We start from the raw sequence: 16,520 nt of genomic DNA, 5'->3' as shown, positions 1-16,520 counted from the left end.
GACCAGTGAACTGAGATAAGGCGGAGCTTTACCGAGCATAGACTTATAGATGACCTGGAGCCAGTGGGTCTGGCGACGAATATGTACCGAGGGCCAGCCGACTAAAGCATACAGGTCGCAGTGGTGGGAAGTATAAGGTGATTTGGTTTAAAAAAGGATGGCACTGTGATAGACTGCATCCAATTTGCTGAGTAGAGTGATGGAAGCTATTTTGTAGATGACATCGCCGAAGTCGAGGATCGGTAGGATAGTCAGTTTTACGAGGGTAAGTTTGGCGGCGTGAGTGAAGAAGGCTTTGTTGCGAAATAGAAAGCCAATTCTAGATTTGATTTTTGATTAGAGATGTTTAATATCAGTCTGGAAGGAGAGTTTACAGTCTAGCCAGACACCTAGGTATTTATAGTTGTCCGCATATTCTAGGTCAGAACCGTCCAGGGTGGTGATATTAGTCAGGCGGGCGAGTGCAGGCAGCGAACGGTTGAAAAGCATGCATTTGGTTTTACTAGTGTTTAAGAGCAGTTGGGGGCCACGGAAAGAGTGTTGTATTGCATTGAAGCTTGTTTGGAGTTTAGTTAGCGCAGTGTCCAAGAAAGGGACAGAAGTATACAGAATGGTGTCGTCTGCGTAGAGGTGGATCAGGGAATCACCCGCAGCAAGAGAGACATCATTGATATATACAGAGAAATGAGTCGGCCCGAGAATTGAACCCTGTGTTAACCCCATAGAGACTGCCAGAGGTCCGGACAACATGCCCTCCGATTTGACACACTGAACTCTGTCTGCAAAGTAGTTGGTGAACCAGGCGAGGCAGTCATTAGAAAAAGCAAGACTATTGATTCTGCCGATAAGAATACGGTGATTGACAGAGTCGAAAACCTTGGCCAGGTCGATGAAGACTGCTGCACAGTACTGTCTTTTATCCATGGCGGTTATGATATCGTATAATACCTTGAGCGTAGGCTGGTACCTGTGCAGAAGGTAAAGGCCGCTAGCAGTGGCTAAATAGCTTGTAGCTAATTAGCTGGTTAGCTTCTGATGGCTAGGAGGTTAGGAACGAGCAGTATGGCTGTTTAAAAAAAATAATAATAGCGGTTCCGTATCACATTGGGTGAGGCAGGTTACCGGAATATATATAAAAAAAAGACGAAAACATGCAAAAGTACATGAGAGGACGAACAAAACTCGCCTGCACTGCTACGCCATCTTGGATCAAGATTGTCGAAGGAATGAGCGTTACACCAAGGCCTGTACTGGAGCGGGGTCGATTTGGACATGGAGGGTCCGTCATGGTCTGGGGCGGTGTGTCACAGCCTCATCGGACTAAGCTTGTTGTCATTGCAGGCAATCTCAACACTGTTTATTACATGAAAGACATCCTCCTCCCTCATGTAGTACCCTTCCTGCAGGCTCATCCTGACATGACCCTCCAGCATGACAATGCCACCAGCCATACTGCTCGTTCTGTGCGTGATTTCCTGCAAGACAGGAATGTCAGTGTTCTGCCTTGGCCAGAGAAGAGCCCGGATCTCAATCCCATTGAGCACGTCTGGGACCTGTTGGATCGGAGGTTGAGGGCTAGGACCATTCCCCCCAGACATGTCTGGGAACTTGCAGGTGCCTTGTTGGAAGAGTGGGGTAACATCTCACAAAAAAAATGGTAAATCTGGTGCAGTCCATGAGGAGTAGTACTTAATGCACTGTAGTATGCATTAAGTCCATGCACTGTAGTACTTAATGCAGCTGGTGGCCACACCAGATACTGACAGATACTTACTTTTGATTTTTTTCTGTGGAACTTGTTCAGTTTATATCTCAGTTGTTGAATCCTGTAATGTTTTTACAAATATTTACACGTTAAGTTTGCTGGAGATAAACGCAGTTGACAGTGAGAGGACGTTTCTTTTTTTGAGTTCATATGTTTTAGATTTATATTATTAATAAAACATTCTCAAAACATTACCCATGTGTGTTCGCTTGTTTTGTACTGTTATGTAGTTTCGACCCAATGATTTGTCGGACAAACAAAGAACTTAGCGTCCTGCAGGTCCAGGCATTGATAAAAGCTGGCGAGACATTCAATGACGCCATCTTTGCAGACGAATCAACCATGGCCCTTGAGAAATTTGCTTAAAATTACTACAGAAACAGACCGTCGCCCAGGTTTGCATTGCAAATGAGGGCAAAAACTGGGTCAAGATGCCAGCAGAGTAAGTAGACCTTTCTGTAGTAAAATACAGGTTAAATTAAAATAAATAAATAAAATACCTACAACACCTTCAGTATGCCTACTGTATATCTAAAACTATTTTTGTCATCTCTACATGTAGGTCTCCTGATTTAAACCTGATTGAACTTGTTTGGCATCAACTGAAAACATTCCTCCATAACTCTGCCAAGCCGACAAGCAACGATGAGCTGGTCAAGGCCATCGAGATGTTTTTGCTGGAGATATTGACAATACAAACAAATACATTGATCATCTCAGCAAGGTTTTACCTGTGGTCGTGGAGCTGGGTAGAAGTGCGACTAAAATGTAGTTTAACAAAACATCCGCATTTGAATATATTTTTTTCCCGTTATTTTATTCACGAAAGCATAAAGATGTTGATGAAGAAATACTGTACTGCTGTTTTGAGTTAGAAATGTAACACTTTAGAGAACTTAAGTTGAGGGATTTTCACAACAGCAGCTGGGCTATAAAAAAATCTATTGTCCTGCCAATAGGAACATTTTGAATAATGGGCTTCAACTGCTACAGTACACTTGTGGAAAAGCAAGTGTTTGAAAAGCTGTTTTCAAAATGCCTCCAGTTGTCCGTCACTACTGTAAATAAAAACACAGCTGTTTACATCCTTTATTGTAACCACAATGTCACAATTAATTACTTTTAGAGTTTGGGATTTACAAATGTGTGCTTTTCATTATTAGTTACATTGTTTTAGTTCGAACGTGCAGACTTTTTTTCTTTAAATGATTGTTTTATGTAGGATGCTACATTTTTGACCAGTTGCAATTGTAAGTAGTAATAAATAAAAAACTACTTCTATTAGGCTGTTAAGCCTCATAGTCAGTTGTTATTTTATGTAGGTCTAGGCTCCAAAGAAGTAGACTCCAATTAAGCCCTCTTGATGTTTGTTAAGTCAAATTAAAATGAAGATTATTGTTGAAATAAATTGCTTGACCGGTGTAGGTGTTCTCCATCTGTTGGTGTGCAACACTTGCATATTAAGTTAGTTATATTTTCAGCACCAGCCAGTGTTCACCTCCTATTGATTGCACTGCAGTTGCCTCCAGTTGTTTTTTAAATGTAACCTTTATTTAACTAGGCAAGTCGGGTAAGAACAAATTCTTATTTACAATGACAGCCTACCCCGGATGACACTGGGCCAATTGTGGGCCGCCCTATGGCACTCCCAATCACGGTCAGATGTGATACAGCTTGTATTCGAACCAGGGACTGTAGTAAAGCCTCTTGCACTGAGATGCAGTGCCTTAGACCGCTGCGCCACTCAGGAACATTAACCATGTGTAGGTAGATACGTGTGTAGGTACTGTAGAATAGACAACCCTTTACATCAGTGGCGGTCGGTGTCATTTAAGATGAGGGTGAAGGATTTATTTTATGAGTCTGTGATCAAAATATACAATTATGGCCTTATTTCTATTTCAGCATATTGGATGACTGTCATTCATATTCCATTCACCCAGTTCAATGTAACATCGATAGGTTTACGCTACTACATGATACTGACATTTTCCTTGTACCCATCATGAGGTTGCTACAACCTAGCCTATGAATGAAAGTTTACAATGTAGGTGCACAGGTCAGAGAATTTTGAGTAATCAATGTGACAGACCGTGACACATTCAATACTGCCCTGCACACTCTTGCCTGCATCTAGCTGATCTAGGGTCTAATCATTAGTCCAACAGTTGCAAATGAGAGTGTCTATTGGACAAATTCATGTATGTTTATCCCCATTTTGTTCCGTTTGCTTCCGTTCAAGAAAAGTTAACAGAATCTGCGGAATGAACACTCCCCTGATCACATGCAACAAGTTCACATTCATAGCAGCCACATAAAAACATTGTGATAACTTTGATTGTTGTATATATACTTCCTTCTTGCAACCATCTACTGTACATGCTCTCCTCCTCTAACCTTTCCCTTTGCTTGTGGACTTCAGTGCACAACACATCAGCTGTCTGTGACCAGGCGAAAAAACCTTTCCAAGCCAAACCTTCAAATCATGACCGCTACACACAGTCTACATAGTTCTCACATCATAGTCAAGAACTACTAGAACTAACGTATTAGTTAACCCGCTACAATCGTGCAGTACAGTTTACAGTCAGAAAGCAGTTTAGCAGTTACACCGGCGAGCCCGCGGCGAGCCCGATTGGTAATAAATAATGTTAAGCCAAAAGCTTTTACCTTGACTTGGAAGAGTTCCAGTGCTGGATAGCCAAAGCAAGATAGCTAACATGTCATCCTTCTTTGTTTGAGCCGGAGTTTGAGTAGGCTAAACTAGCTAGCTAGATTCACCAACTAAGTGAAAGTGAAAGTAAAAAAACCAATGCAACCAAATATAGCTAGCTCACTCTCTTGCTTCTCCTTCATTTTGGAAGAAATGTATTTGTTAGAAACTGTTCAACTAACTCTGTCTTTCTCTCAGTCAGCTACCCAGCTAGCACAGTGGATCTGGCCCGATAACGGCTGAGAGTCGGGGGACTCGACTGAGAGTCAGACTCAGCCGATGTCATGTGGCCCGAGTCTGGGCCGCCCTAGGCAGTATTACTTATGGCTAGGGTGCAGGGATTGAGCTCGGGCCTATTCCGGTGATAGTTATCTGGCCCAGATGTATTACTTGGGGCTTGGGCCTACTCTCTGGCAGATGATTACACAGGCTGCTTTATATAATTAACATTTCATCATTTATTTTTCCATATTTTCTCATTGTTTCTGTGATCAAAATATACAATTAAAATGTGTGTATTAATTTAGTATTTTGATACTTTGTGTAAGGCAATTGATAAGCATTTAAAACCTTGTGGATGGAGCCTCCCGAGTGGCACAGTGGTTTAAGACACTGCATCACAGTTCAAACTGCGTTGCTACAGATGCTGGTTTGAGACCTGTGCCAGCCATAACCGGAAGACCCAACGCACAATTGTCCCAGCGTTGTCTGAGATAGGGGAGGGTTTGGCTGTCCTGGATGTCCTTGTCCCATCGTGCTGTGGCGGGCCAGGCGCATGCACGCTGACACGGTCACCAGGTGTATGGTGCTGGATGGGTATAATTTGTATGCACAAAAAATGTATAATAATATTATTTAAAATTACTAAATGTGGTAATTTTGTGTACATGTATTTACATTTGCATCGGGCCACTTCTGGGGGGATTCTGGTAAGATGCAGACAAAGTCGGCCGAATTTTTGATAGACGGAAACGGCATGATGTACTTGAGCCGCTTCTGGGCAGTCCTACACCCGATTCCGTGCCGATTCAATCAGTTCCGGCCCCCCGGAAGAGGGCCGCTTCTGGGCCGATTCCTCATTGCTAGCTGGGTACTCACCACATTTTATGCACTGCAGTGGTAGCTAGCTGTAGTTTATTCTTTCAGTACTAGATTTATCATCTGATCTTTTCATTGGGTGGACATTGGGTGGACAACATGTCAGTTCATGCTGCAAGAGCTCTGATAGGTTGGAGAACGTCCTCCAGAAGTTGTAATTACTGTGTAAGTGTATGGAAAAGGGTGAGAACCATGAGCCTCCTAGGATTTGTATTAAAGTCAATGTACTCAGAGGAGGACAGAAGCTAGCTGTCCTCCGGCTAGCTACACCATGGTGCTACCCTACAGAGTGTTGCTGAGGCTACTATATGCCTTAATTGCAAAACAGTATGTTTTAATCAATTATTTGGTCATGTGAATATATTTTGTATAGTTTTATCTAAAAAGGATAACTTTGTTAATGTTTCACTATTTAGATTTTTATGAAATTCACTGAGGAGGATGCCCTCTCCTTCCTCTTCTGAGGAACATCCACTACCTTTACATAATAGAAGCTGCTAATATAACAATGTGCACATTTCACCTTTCATGGTCATTCCCAGCCAATGCAGATGCTGTGCCTATTGACATTTTGTCTGGTGGTAATGGGGCTACCTTAGAAAACACGTCAGAGTGGTCATACCTTCCTGTGTGTTGTCCCGTATACAACAGGAGTTCCCTGATCCTGGTGCAGAATACACAGGGTTTCTCCTTCCCCATCTTGACTGATACCATTCAATTCAAGACAAACTCCAAGCATCTATTCCGCATACCAGCTAGGGTCTTTCCAGCCTGGTTGCGTCTCTGTTCAGCGACTACATTCCAGTCCTTGCCACACCTGTCATTTGCTAAAATAAACTGGCCTTGAGTGCCAAGGATTGGAATGTTAGATAAAAAGACTGGTACCCAGACTAGGGTCCTTCAGCAGGGCATGCAAACTATAGAACTTTAGCTGTGGAGGCATTGTCAATCCTTATAAGGCTTTTCATTCTGCTGTTCTTGAAACGCATTGGGGTCAATCAAACAATGGAACCCATTGAAGGGAAGTGAAGGGGGAGGAAGGGCGATTTGCTTGTGAGCTTGATAAAAGGGGGCATGACTTGTTGACATAATTGTAATCCAAACCAAACCTTCATTTACTCACTGAGTACTCACATTGTGACTCACTGAGGTTCCAAACTCCATTTTAGACATGGCTGTCACGTCTACTCCCGCTCCCCCTCTCTGGTGCTCATTGTCATCAGTTTACTTATTATTACGCACACCTGCCACAATCGTTAGGCACACCTGCACCTCATGAGACACACTTGGACTCCATCACTTCTATGATTACCTCCCCTATATCTGTCACTCCCTTTGGTTCTTTGCGCAGGCAGTATTAGTTATGTTTCTCATGTCCAGACGCTGCTCTTGTTTTGTATTGTTCCATGTTTTTTGTATTATTAAATTCACCCCCTGTACTTGCTTCCTGACTCCCAGCGTCTGCGTTACAATGACTTTGACACAAATGATCCTATTTACACATTGTAGTACATTTTGACACTAGAATACATGTTTCTGACTAATATCGTTGCCACAGAGGTCGTTTTCAAAGGGATTAGTTGCTTTTATGGGCAATCGCTCTTTAAATGAGAGGTGCTCCTGGTACAGCCTGTTTCTCTGGCATGTGGTGTTTACTACAGGTTGTACTTCATTGAGAGACATTATTACACAAATCCTAGCAAAGACAGAAGGGGCAACATAACATATATTTCATATATAATTGTTAGAAATGTACCGTTTATACACATACTGTTTCCTCATGCTAAGCAAGCAACCCTCCCTCATCAGAAGCAATCAAATCAAGAGCTATCAAAATAACCCAAAAATGTATCTTCTCAAAACACTGAACTATCTTGATGAACGTACGTCAACTGTCTTCCATAGCCATAACCCATACGTATGTAACAGGTTGATTTATCCCTACCCCCATGGCTGTGTTTTATGACTCTGATTGAGGTGTCCTCTGTGTGATATGGCTGTGTTATTGAAGGATCCTCTGTATGCCTTCTGCCTCCCCAGATCACAGAGCAGCAGCTCCGGCAGACCAACGACCGCTTCAAAGCTTTCCTCAATGGAGACACCCAGATAGTGGCTGATGAAGCGTTCATCAACGCAGTCCAGAGCTACTATGAGGTACATATTTATTTATTCCTCTCTCTCTCTTTCTCTCTAACCTACAAATGTGTCATCTCATCCGCCGACTGTCTCTCAGCACACCACTGTTACAATACGCTTGTTAAATGAACCATCCTTTTCTCTTTCTTTACAGAGACCGCTATCACGTGTTTTAACCCTGTGTTTCCTATGTGTTGTGGTGCTGAGATAGTGTTAGCATTCAATGTAATAGACCAGGCTGATTAGCTGCCATTTACTGCTGTAACTCAATTAGCATAGACATGAGAGTCGTAAAAAGACCCCCCAGCTCCCTCTGTCTCCCGGAACTGTAAATCAGAGCTTTTCCTAATAAATCAAATTCCGAGCTGTTGAGATACAGTCTGTCAGTGCTGCTGAAAACAGAGTGGCAGAGATACTGTGCCTCTTCCTCAGTGCTGCTCAGTGAATTAGTTTCTCTCTCTCTATCTGTAGGGCTAGGAATCACTCGTAGTGGGATGGAAGCGGCTGCTCAGTTTCTCAGCGCTCTGTTGCTTTGGCCTGAATTCCAGGGAACTGCTGTGCTCTGTGGGGGGAAAATGGTGGATGAGATGATGCATCGTGTCGTGTGCACATCACATCTATTCACTGACTATATGGATTAGCTAACACACTTGTGCTAAAGAGGCTGCCATCGTACTCCCACCTACATTACAGTCACAATTCAACCAGTTCAACAATAATAGAGAATTATTGTGCAGATAAAAATACCCTTATATGGGTATTGTCCGCTATCCCACTACATAGGATACTCAGAGTCCCCATACTATACTGTCCTAGGGCTTCTTTACTGTACGTTCATACCTGTAGGGCACTGTATGATGGATATCATAATGTTGTATTAAGTCAAATCATGCAATGCCTTGAAGGAGCTCCAAAACCAAAGCAATCCATTTGAAAACAAGTTAATTGTATTTAATTAGACAAAACGGCGACTCAATTGACATACTGTAGTGTTTACCCACATAATGCTAGCTGGCCCATGTTGACTCCAATGCTTGGCATGTTGACTCCAATGCTTGGCACAGTTGGCTGGATGTCCTTTGGATGATGGACCATTCTTGATACACATGGGAAACTGTTGAGCGTGAAAACCCCAGCAGCATTGCAGTTCTTGACACAAACCGTTGCACCTGGCACTTACTACCATACCACCTTCAAAGACACTTATATCCTTTGTCTTGCTCTTGCCCATTCACACTAATGAATGGCACACATACACAATCCACGTCTGGATTGTCTCAAGGCTTAAACATATTTTCTTTAACCTGTCTCTACCCCTTCATCTACACTGATTGAAGTGGATTTAACAGGTGGTCATAGGATCATAGTTTTCACCTGGGTTTACCTGGTCAGTCTATGTCATGGTAATGTTTTGTACACTCAGTGTATATACTGACAAGAGGCAGGATCCAATACTGTAACTATGGGAATAAAGACAAGATTCTAGCCAATGAGATGGCAGATTCGCACGTGAACAACAGGCACAAATCTGATAGTAACATTGTTTTTCTCTAAGGTTTTATTTAAACTTTATTTAAGCAGGGAGTCATGCTGACACAACGGTCTCTTTCACAGATGAGCCCAGCATAAACACATCAATAAACAACAATTATACGATACATGAAAAGCAAAAACAATCATATGAAAGAAACACAATCTTCAGTAAAAAGGGCCTCTAACATCCATCTGAATTGCCTGCGATGCACCATCTCCACCAAGCAGTTTTTAAGCAGTTTTGGATATCATTCCACATGAATGAAAACTATAAGCAGATTTAGGTACCTTGGTGAAGATCGAAGGGATCTCCAGTGTTAGCCATCCACGTGTCCGGGTCTGGTAACTTATATGTCTGAAGGTAAACAATGAGGTAAGGTATGGCAGAAGTTTATGCAAGAGGGCTTTATATACAAAAAAAATAGTCACCCTAAGTAAATATGAACAAAAAAGGCTGTGAAAAGCATTTCATTGTTGTTTATCAGCTTGATATTACGCTCAATATATCATATGAATCTAACCTTTAATTGAGTTAAAATTGTTAAAAGAAAAAAAATGTCATCAAGAAATCATTGGCACCCATATATTTAGTACTTTGTGCACCCTCCCTTTGTCAAGATAACAGCTCTGAGTGGTCTCCTATAATGTTTCATTGGGTGGGAGAACACATAGGAAGAGATTTGAGACCATTCCTCCATACAGAAACACTCCATGTTGATAGATGACAAAGGGAGTTCAGTCTGTGAGTCACCTCATATTTATACCCCAGTGAAACAGGAAGTTGTGGATTACCACTTAAGAGTTCCCAAAGACTCAGATGAACTTTAGAAAGTACAATATTAATCGAAATATACATCAATTACATTTTGCTCATGAGAATTTCTAAGTGTGCCAATAATTGTGATGTATATTTTTGAATAAAACGATTATTTATTGATGACAATTGTTTTTTTGTTTTTTTTAAACAATTTTAACCCAGTTAAAGTTTAGATTCATATGATATTTTGAGTGTAAGATCAAACTGATAAACAACAATGACATTTTTTCACATACTTTTTTGTTCATATTTACTTAGGATGCCAGTAATTCAAGGTTTTACCTGCATTATGTACCCATTTCAGTTCAACAAATGCTTTCTGCAGGGCAATAAAGGCTCTGACAGCTCTGACAGAGCCTGGTCTGACAGAGCCTGGTCAGCTGTGTAAATAGTGAAAAGGGTGTTCTGTGTTCTGTCTTTTAAAAGATTCCACGTATATCCACTTATATCAATACAATTGTAACAACAAAAACATTATAAAACTTAGCCTCACTTAGCAAATGAGCAATTACATTTTATGTTGACAAAATTCAACCCGCTCTCATTGCCCCTCCATACAAAAAAAAATAAACACTTGGTCTGCTTCACGCTGTATTTTCACACGTACAGAGTCATCCATCTCTCTTTGCCTCTTCCTGTCTATTGAGACATGCCCAAATACAGGTGTCTATCTGTTTCCTGGGCCTAGAATAACTCAATGCGCCAATGTCAAACAGGACAAATAGATTTACTGTTACAGGCTTGTGCAAGAAAGGTATCTCCCTCTTGTTCTGTCTCTCTCTCAACCCCCACTCTCGCTCTCTCTCTACCCATACACATCAACGTGATTATTTAATTCAGTGCTGTAAAGACATAACATAACAGGGTTAAAACTACTGTCCTCTTATTGTAGTGTGTCACTAGTGTTTAATCACAGCGGACAATGTGGCCACAATTTAGCTGTCACAGTGTAATGGATGCAGGGGCCTGATAGACAGTTTCTCTGATGTGTGTGTGCGTCCGATGCTATGACAATGGCCTTGTCTTGCTCACTCCCCATCACTCTGTCATTAAGGGGATGGAGGATGACCCTGAGAACTGTCTGTCCCTTCCCTGGCTGCTGCCGCCACACACACACACACGCACGCACACGCATGCACGCACACACACACGCACACACACGCACACATGCAGTCTGCATGGAGGAGTACCGGCTCCTTCTATTGATCACACTGTCATGTCTTTGGCATCATTAAACTGAAGACTGTTAGTTTATCCAATAAATTCTCTGTAATTATTGTTATGTGATTAACTATTTAGGTAAATGTAATTAACTAGGAAGTCGGGGCACCAAGGAAAATATTCAGATTACAAAGTTATAATTTTCCTAATATAACTTTCAGATATTTTAATATCTGATCAATTAGTCTTCTAATTAATGAATTATTATTTACCTCACGTTAGTCTCATTCCAAACATTGTAAATTGTTGGTTATCTGCACGAACCCAGTCTTCGTGTAGGCAAAGCGTCAACACAGGACTAAGATTGAATCCTACTACACCGGCTCTGACACTCATTGGATGTGGCAGGGTGTGCAAACTATTACGGACCAGAAAGGGAAACCCAACTGCGAGTTGCCCAGTGACACGAGCCTACCAGACGAGCAAAATGCCTTTTATGCTCGCTTCGAGTCAAGCAACAGTGAAGCATGCATGAGAGCACCAGATGTACCGGATGACAGTGTGATCACGCTCTCCGTAGCCGATGTGAGCAAGACCTTTTAACAGGTCAACATTCACAAGGCCGCGGGGCCAGACGGATGACCAGGACATGTAATCAGAGCATGAACTGGCCAACTGGCAAGTGTCTTCACTGACATTTTCAACCTCTCCCTGACTGAGTCTGTAATTCCTAAATGTTTCAAGCAGACCACCATAGACACTGTGCCCTAGAAAACAAAGGTAAGCTGCCTAAATGACTACTGACCCTTAACAAGTCGGTAGCCATGAAATGCTTTGAAAGGCTGGTCATGGCTAACATCAACACCATCATCCTGGAAACTCTAGAATGACTCCAATTCACATACCAACCCAGCAGATCCACAGATGGCGCAATCACACTCCACACTGCCCTTTCCCACCTAGACAAAAGGAACACCTATGTGAGAATGCTGTTCATTGACAACAGCTCAGCATTCAACATCATAGTGACCACAAAATTCATCACTAAGCGAAGGACCCTGGGACGAAACACCTCCCTCTGCAACTGGATCCTGGAGTTCCTGACGTGCCGCCCTCGGGTGGTAACGGTAGGCAACAATGTATCTGCCACTCTGATCCCAAACACAGGGGCCCCTCAGAGGTGCGTGCTTAGTCAAGAGTTCCTTGGTGTCCACATCCCCAACAAACTTTCATGGTCCAAACACACTAAGACAGTCGTGAAGAGGACATGACAATGCCTATTCCCCCTCAGGAGACTGAAAAGATTTGGCAAGGGTCCTCAGATCCTCAAAAAGTTCTACAGCTGCACCATCGAGATCATCCTGACTGGTTGCATCACGCCTGGCATCGCAACTGCTCAGCCTCCAACTGGAAGGCGCTACAGGGGCCCTAGGGGCCCTTAAAAGTTCCAAAGACTCCAGCCACCCTAGTCATAGACTGTTCTCTCTGGTTCCGCATGGCAAGGTCTAAAGGCTTATTAACAACTTCTACACCGAAGCCATAAGACTGCTGAACAGCTAATCAAATGGCTACCCGGACTATTTGCATTGAATCCCGACCCCCGCATTTTTTAGGCTAATGAAACTCTCTGTTTGTTTTCTAAGCCTAGTCCCTTTACCCCTACCTACATGTACAGGTGAAGTCGGAAGTTTACTTACACTTAGGTTGGAGTCATTAAAAGTAGTTTTTCAACCACTCCACAAATTTCTTGTTAACAAACTATGGTTTTGGCAAGTCGGTTAGGACATGTACTTTGTGCATGACACAAGTCATTTTTCCAACAATTGTTTTACAGACATATTATTTCACTTATAATTCACTGTATCACAATTCCAGTGGGTCAGAAGTTTACATACACTAAGTTGACTGTGCCTATAAACAGCTTGGAAAATTCCAGAAAATGACGTCATGGCTTTAGCAGCTTCTGTCGATTGGAGGTGTACCTGTGGATGTATTTCAAGGCCTACCTTCAAACATCATGGGAAAATCAAAATAAATCAGCCAACCCCTCAGAAAAAAATGTAGACCTCCACAAGTCTGGTTCATCCTTGGGAGCAATTTCCAAACACCTGAAGGTACCACGTTCATATGTACAAACAATAGTACGCAAGTATAAACACCATGGGACCACGCAGCATTCATACCGCTCAGGAAGGAGACGCCAAAAATCACTCAACTTGTTGTGGGAAGCTTGTGGAAGGCTACCCGAAAAGTTTGACCCAAGTTAAACAATTTAAAGGCAATGCTACCAAATACTAATTGAGTGTATGTAAACTTCTGACCCACTGGGAATGTGATGAGAGAAATATAAGCTGAAATAGACAATTCTCTGTACTATTATTCTGACATTTCACATTCTTAAAATGAAGTGGTGATCCTAACTGACCTAAGACAGGGAATTTTTACTCTGATTAAATGTCAGGAACTGAGTTTAAATGTATGAGTTTAAATGTATTTGGCTAAGGTTTATGTAAACTTCTGACTTCAACTGTACATATTACCTCAATTACCTCTACTAAAACAACAGTAACAGTAATAAAACAACAGTAAGACAGGCTAAATACAGTAGTGAGGCTACATACAGACACCGGTTAGTCAGGCTGATTGAGGTAGTATGTACATGTAGATATGGTTAAAGTGACTATGCATATATGATAAACAGAGAGTAGCAGTAGCGTAAAAGAGGGGTTGGCGGGTGGTGGGTGGGACACAATGCAGATAGCCCGGTTAGCCAATGTGGGGGAGCACTGGTTGGTCGGCCCAAATTGAGGTAGTATGTACATGAGTGGGTAGTTAAAGTGGCTATGCAGATATGATAAACCGAGAGTAGCAGCAGCGATAAAAGAGGGTTTGGGGGGCACACATTGCAATTAGTCGGGGTAGCCATTTGATTATTGAGAAGCCTTTTTGTCCTAGACTCTGCACTCTGGTACTGCTTGCCATGGGGTAGTTTAGAGAACAGTATATGACTGGAGTGGCTGGGGTCTTTGACAATTTTTAGGGCTTTCATCTGACACCACCTGGTGTAGAGGTCCTGGATGGCAGGCAGCCTAGCCCCAGTGATGTACTGGGCCGTACACACTACCCTCTGTAGTGCCTTGCGGTCAGAGGCCGAGCAATTGCCATACCAGGCAGTGATGCAACCAGTAGAACTGGTCTGCAGCTGTAGAACCTTTTGAGGATCTCAGGACCAATGCCAAATCTTTTTGGTTTCCTGAGGGGGAAGAGGCTTTGTTGTGCCTTCTTCGTGACTGTCTTGGTGTGTTTCGACCATGAAAGTTTGTTTGTTTGATGTGGACACAAAGGAACTTGAAGCTCTCAACATGCTCAACTACAGCCCCGTCGATGAGAATGGGGTCGTGTCGGTCCTCCTTTTCCTGTAGTCCACAATAATTTCCTTAGTCTTGTTTATGTTGAGGGATATGTCCAAATCAAAGATAATGTTTTGGTAAAGATGAAATCTGACGTTAGTTGTCTAAAATTGGATTTCAGTCAAATCTAGACCTTGCTCTTAACTTGGTACGCCCAGAGAATTGCCCAAAAGGAGGTTACGCCCACTTCTGACCCGAGGGTATAAAACCTGTGAGTGAAGAATTAACAGATCAGACTAAGTGACCCAAGCTTCAGCCGAGGTCTAAAAAGTCAATGGACCCAAAACGCAACACAAGTTTGAAGACAAAGAAATCTTTTTCTACCCAAGCTATGGATGAATAGCTGTGTCTAAGCGGGTGAATTCAAGTCGAAACACCTAGCCTCCACTCCCCATCGAATCGTGGTATCTACACTGTTTCATTCCTACGCTGTGAGCTCTGAGCTACAGAGCTGTCTGTCCTCAGAAGAGCCCTTCCAGAGCAAGGGCGAGGGAACAGACTCCTAAGCCAAAAGGACACTGACATCGTGAGGGCAACCAGAGAGTTGCGCCGGAGAAGTGTGTCATTGAGCAGCCTGAACGGTCCACGCGGAGAATCCACGGAGACCTTCCCCACGTAAGGTCATTACGTTATTATATTCTGACCCATAAGAGCAGCATAAGAGCGGCAGTTTGGGGCAAGGCTAGGGTTAGAATAAGCATAGCTGACAAATTCACCCAAATGTATATTTCTCTCGTGTACTTTCTCTTTTTCTCTTTTAAATCCCCATTTTGGGTAACACGTGCCATAGTGTGTTGGCCCGTTATACTAAGTTCTAATCAATAGCCTAGAATGTGTTTTTGTGTATGTGTATCTTTTATCATCATTTTAGCTTTCTAGTAAATAAATACTCAACCAAGATTGGTGTGGTACGAACTCATTGGTGAGACCCGGGTCCGTGCAGATTCCCGGATTATGCGACGTTCAGAACGAGACTGTAACTGATGAATTAGCAGCTGTTGTAAAATCGGTATTCTGATATTCTTTGAGTTAATTTGGGAAATAGAAACTCAATGAAACTAATTTTCACATGGTGCCCCAGGTTAAAGAGTTAATAATTGCTTGATTCAGTTAATCACGCAATTAGAAACCTTTAATCATTCGATGAGCAACAGTCGTCACATTAACTAATACAACATCACGACAAATCCATGGCTTCATGTTGGGGTATGTACATACAGTCACTGTGGGGACGACATCCTCGATGCACTTATTGATAAAACCATTGACTGATGTGGTGTACTCCTCAATGCCATCGGAAGAATCACGGAACATGTTCCAGTCTGTGATAGCAAAACAGTCCTGTAGTTTAGCATCTGCTTCACCTGACCACTTTTTTATAGACCGAGTGCTGGTGCTTTCTGCTTTAGTTTTTGCTTGTAATCAGGAAATCAGGAGGATTGAGTTGTGGCTGTTGTTTACAAATATGCACAGACCGCCCTCCCTCGTCTTACCGGAGTGTGCTGTTCTATCTTACCGGTGCAGCATATATCCTGCTAGTTGAATATCCATGTCGTCATTCAGCCACGATTTCGTGAAACATGTCCCATTGGTAGGATATTCGTGATCGTACCTCGTCTAGTTTATTGTCCAATGATTGCACGTTGGTGAGTAGTATTGACGGTACCGTCAGCTTTCCATCTCGCCTTTTCCGGGTCATGACCAGGCATCCGGCTCTTTGTCCTCTGTACCTGTGTCGCTTCCTCTTCCTCTTAACGGGGATGTTGGCTCTGTCGGGTGTTTGGAGAATGTCCTGTGCGTATGGCTTGTTGAAGAAAAAATCTTTGTCTAATCCGAGGTGAGTGATCGCTGTCCTGATTTTTAGAAGCTATTTTTTGCCGTAAGATA

General features: G+C 42.6%; 1 protein-coding gene across 13 annotated transcripts in view; it reads left to right on the top strand.

Moving 5' to 3' along the window:
• The window catches only part of LOC112244788 (calcium-dependent secretion activator 1), a 150,184-nt gene that overhangs the window by 40,691 nt on the left and 92,973 nt on the right, over positions 1–16,520 (top strand). For all 13 annotated transcript variants that reach the window (XM_024412584.2, XM_024412582.2, XM_024412583.2 and 10 more), the window contains exon 2: positions 7,617–7,730. In XM_024412584.2, coding sequence (XP_024268352.1) covers positions 7,617–7,730 — 114 coding nt within the window. The remainder of the gene's footprint in view (positions 1–7,616; positions 7,731–16,520) is intronic.

This window comes from Oncorhynchus tshawytscha, linkage group LG02 (assembly GCF_018296145.1).
Source record: "Oncorhynchus tshawytscha isolate Ot180627B linkage group LG02, Otsh_v2.0, whole genome shotgun sequence".
In the NCBI taxonomy this organism is placed as follows: Eukaryota; Metazoa; Chordata; class Actinopteri; order Salmoniformes; family Salmonidae; genus Oncorhynchus; species Oncorhynchus tshawytscha.
This window is presented reverse-complemented; position numbering and strand designations above follow the sequence as displayed.